Source organism: Perkinsus marinus, assembly GCF_000006405.1.
Source record: "Perkinsus marinus ATCC 50983 genomic scaffold scf_1104296951074, whole genome shotgun sequence".
In the NCBI taxonomy this organism is placed as follows: Eukaryota; Perkinsozoa; order Perkinsida; family Perkinsidae; genus Perkinsus; species Perkinsus marinus.
Window position 1 is genome coordinate 2,001 of NW_003209427.1, and position 3,550 is coordinate 5,550.

A 3,550-nucleotide genomic window follows, 5' to 3' on the forward strand; every position below is an offset into this window, starting at 1 on the left:
TTTATATTCCCCCGTTGGTACCGGGCCGCTGGTGTTGTGCAGCTAAGAGTTGAGATCACGTTGATCATGTGGGCTGGCTACTGCATCGTTGGTCCAGTGTCGGTCATACGATTGCTGCAATGGTCACTCTACCCCCTCTTCGGCCTCGACGCTGCTGGAAGGACTTCTGTTTATAACTTCATTGTACCCCAACTGGTCAATGAAGGCGTATCGGCTTCGACCATGGACGGCATCCTGATACTACTGTGGATGCTACAGCTACTTTACGCCTCTCATATAGTCGTTAAAGAGATCAATCTTTCAGACTGGCAAAAAGATGCTTTCTATGATGACTCTATGTGGCTCGAGAACACTATACAGTTCAAGTGTATGTTTCTCGTGCCCATGTTGCTGCTCTTCTTCCGTGGCTTTGCCAGTCCCGATATGGGATTTACCTATGCTCAGAACGATCTCATAGTCCTTACATTAATTTACCCTGCACTCCTGGTCCTAGTATGGTGGTGTACTTACTCCTACATCTCCTTGCGCCATGTGAAGCTCCACCGCTTTATGCTCGCTGCAACTCTCACATACTTCATTTCCGGCACGATCTGTGAGGTCGCTGGTATCCCAGCCGGAGGGGCCCGTCTCATTGTCTGGGCACACCTTATGCGTCAGCTCATCAAGAAGGCATCAATTCCTTTGATAACTGCTACCCATGCGAAGAGTTCAAGGACCTTTCTACGTGAGACTCATGGCATGGAACGGTCTTGGTGCGCGCTTGTTATGCGTGTGTGGCTGAGGATAGTCTTCCTCTTCCTGGGAGTACGATTGGTCTTTGGCGTGTTGGCCTCTATACAAGAGAATCAAAGGCTCTACCCACAGGTGCCGTTCATCAAGATGGAGAAAGCCTTGAATTCGACTATTACGGTTGACCACGCGATCATGAGCTCAAGTTTTGCTAGAGATGACTCGCTAGGACATGGGCCTGTTGATATTGCAAGATACGCTGTCTGTGACCAGGAGTTTTGGGGACTGCATGTCACTGATTATGGCATGATGAGTTTGGCCGCATACTTCACCACAGTAGAAGATCAGCAAGCTGTTGTTGATACCTTCTTTCCTGGTCAAGGAATGAAGGTCGTTCCTGCAATGGAGGGCGATGACCCGTTTTGGGTAGAGATACAAGTTGACGACAATCTTACCGTTATAGCCGTCAAAGGGACTGATTTTTGGCGTGCTAGTGACTATAATGAGGATATACGCATGTGGACAGAGCCAGTGGTGACGTCTCTGCTCAGCACTGTTTTCCCGACAGTCAAAATCTGGTCACCCGGTACCACTGCTATGGTATTAGATGCAGAGCAAGAGATCCTCTCGGCCATGGGTATACCTCGAGCGGATTATAAGCTTACTAGAGTGAGTCGGGGCTTAGGCACGGCAAAGTGACTGTTGCTCCCGTCTCGCGCTGTGCTTCAGCGGCAAGTTTCTCTGATATTGTTTTTTTATTCAGGTTATCGATTACGTGAAATCATCTGCAGAGCGGCTATCATCTAGAGACGTCGTGTTCACTGGCCATTCTCTTGGGGGTGGTATCGCCCTGGCCGCCGCGGCCTTGGTGAACAAGCCAGTCGTTGCGTTCTCTCCACCAGGAATGTATCAATCCATCAGCAAACACCTATATCGGTATGCGCCCGATAGGAGACAAGCCTTTCAGGTAGACCCCTCCTTGCGCTCTTGGTTCTTGAGTTGAATATTGTTGAGTTTTCTCCTATTCAGGCCACACACAACCAGTCGGTGACTATTATAGGAGAGAACGATGTGGTTTCCCATATTTTCGACACCCATGCAGGGTTGGTTCAGACCATCACTTGCAGTACCGAGCACCTTGCCATGGTCGGCTGCCACATGCTAGAGAACACTCTGTGCAACCTCATACGCCACTGCAAAGGCTGCCACACTCGACATGGTTTCGACTCTTGTCACTTCAAATACGACTCTAAAATCATCATGGCCAATGTGGCTCGCATGTTGGACGTTCCCTACGTCTCCTCAACTGCTCTGGATGTTCGCACAATACTGGAGTCTTCCCGCTACTATATCCTCGCATTAGTATTAGTACTATTCGTCATATTGTTGTTTGCTTTATTCGAATGGTTACCCTAGCATGATCACTATATGATTGTCCCTTATTCGGCCATCGTCCGCTTCGGTGTTGCGTTAGGAAGCCTTTTGACGATTCGATTTGGGTTGGGCAATTCTGAGACACCACATGGTCCCCCACGTAGCTTGAGATGTCTATTTCTCCTCGACACAGTGCGAGCTCGAAGCCATTGAGGGCCAGCTCACTCCCTCGAGGTCTGCTGTTCATATGTTGTTACCTCACTGGCAAGATATTCCATGTGGCCTTCTCCTTTATACCGACACTACTTACTCGACTGGTCCCTCGTGCCGACTCTTTCCTCGCTATTGGTATGCTATACGTCTTCATTCAAGCTATGGGTATGCTCGGTGGGTTGGTCGTCCTCGCCTTATCTGGTATTGTAACCCAGTTTATAGTTTGGTTCAATTACGTATTCACTGGCAACACGGTTACTTGGTATAACCTCTTTGCATCGACTACGACATGCTACGTCTTCTATGCGACAATCCGATGCTCCTGGTTCCTCGGTCTGAGTCTTTGGGATATCGGTTGGCAGTCCTATGCGGAATACCCCGACTTGAGGGACCTTCTGGCTCCACCTGTGATGTCGATTGAGTCTTCGCCGGGCTCCGCTGGGAGGAATCCTGTGTTCACTGGCTTGCCTAGACAACCATCCTCACCTCGAAGAGCGACCATGCCTGGTAAGGAAGAAGTCCGTAGGAACAAGCAAGCCAAGATGCTACTATACGGCACCATTGTGGTACTAGTTGTTACTACAGCAATTGTGACTATCATCCCACTCCTGTGTGATCTGGGTATTTGGTGTCTTCGTGTTGATTGGTTACAAGGCTTGGCTGATGCCTCTAGTCGGCTCAACCGAATGTGTCGATTCTCTTTGCTTGTCGGCCTCTTTCAATGGACGCAACAATTCCAGTTTATATTCCCCCGTTGGTACCGGGCCGCTGGTGTTGGTGCAGCTAAGAGTTGGAGATCCACGTTGATCATGTGGGCTGGCTACTGTATCCTTGGTCCAGTGTCGGTCATACGATTGCTGCAATGGTCACTCTACCCCCTCTTCGGCCTCGATGCTGCTGGAAGGACTTCTGTTTATAACTTTATTGTACCCCAACTGGTCAATGAAGGCGTATCGGCTTCGACCATGGACGGCATCCTGATACTACTATGGATGCTACAGCAACTATACGTCTCTCATATAGTCGTTAAAGAGATCAACCTTTCAGACTGGCAAAAAGATGCTTTCTATGATGACTCTATGTGGCTCGAGAACACTATACAATTCAAGTGTATGTTTCTCGTGCCCATGTTGCTGCTCTTCTTCCGTGGCTTTGCCAGCCCCGATATGGGATTTACCTATGCTCAGAACGATCTCATAGTCCTTACATTAATCTACCCTGCACTCCTGGTCCT

General features: G+C 49.1%; 3 protein-coding genes across 3 annotated transcripts; all 3 read left to right on the forward strand.

Moving 5' to 3' along the window:
* Nucleotides 1-369: 369 nt before the first annotated feature.
* On the forward strand, nucleotides 370-1,700 carry Pmar_PMAR015749 (hypothetical protein; the record flags this gene model as incomplete). The annotated part of the gene is made up of 3 exons (XM_002777718.1): nucleotides 370-1,398; nucleotides 1,493-1,597; nucleotides 1,632-1,700. The coding sequence occupies 3 exons, from the start codon at nucleotides 370-372 to the stop codon at nucleotides 1,698-1,700; spliced, it is 1,203 nt and encodes a 400-aa protein (XP_002777764.1).
* Nucleotides 1,701-1,758: 58 nt separating this feature from the next.
* Nucleotides 1,759-2,091, forward strand: Pmar_PMAR015750 (hypothetical protein; the record flags this gene model as incomplete). The annotated part of the gene is made up of 1 exon (XM_002777719.1): nucleotides 1,759-2,091. A coding segment is annotated over one exon (333 nt), but the record flags the coding sequence as incomplete, so codon positions are not given.
* A 298-nt stretch (nucleotides 2,092-2,389) lies between these two features.
* Nucleotides 2,390-3,426, forward strand: Pmar_PMAR015751 (hypothetical protein; the record flags this gene model as incomplete). Its single annotated transcript, XM_002777720.1, has 1 exon — nucleotides 2,390-3,426. A coding segment is annotated over exon 1 (973 nt), but the record flags the coding sequence as incomplete, so codon positions are not given.
* Nucleotides 3,427-3,550: the final 124 nt, after the last annotated feature.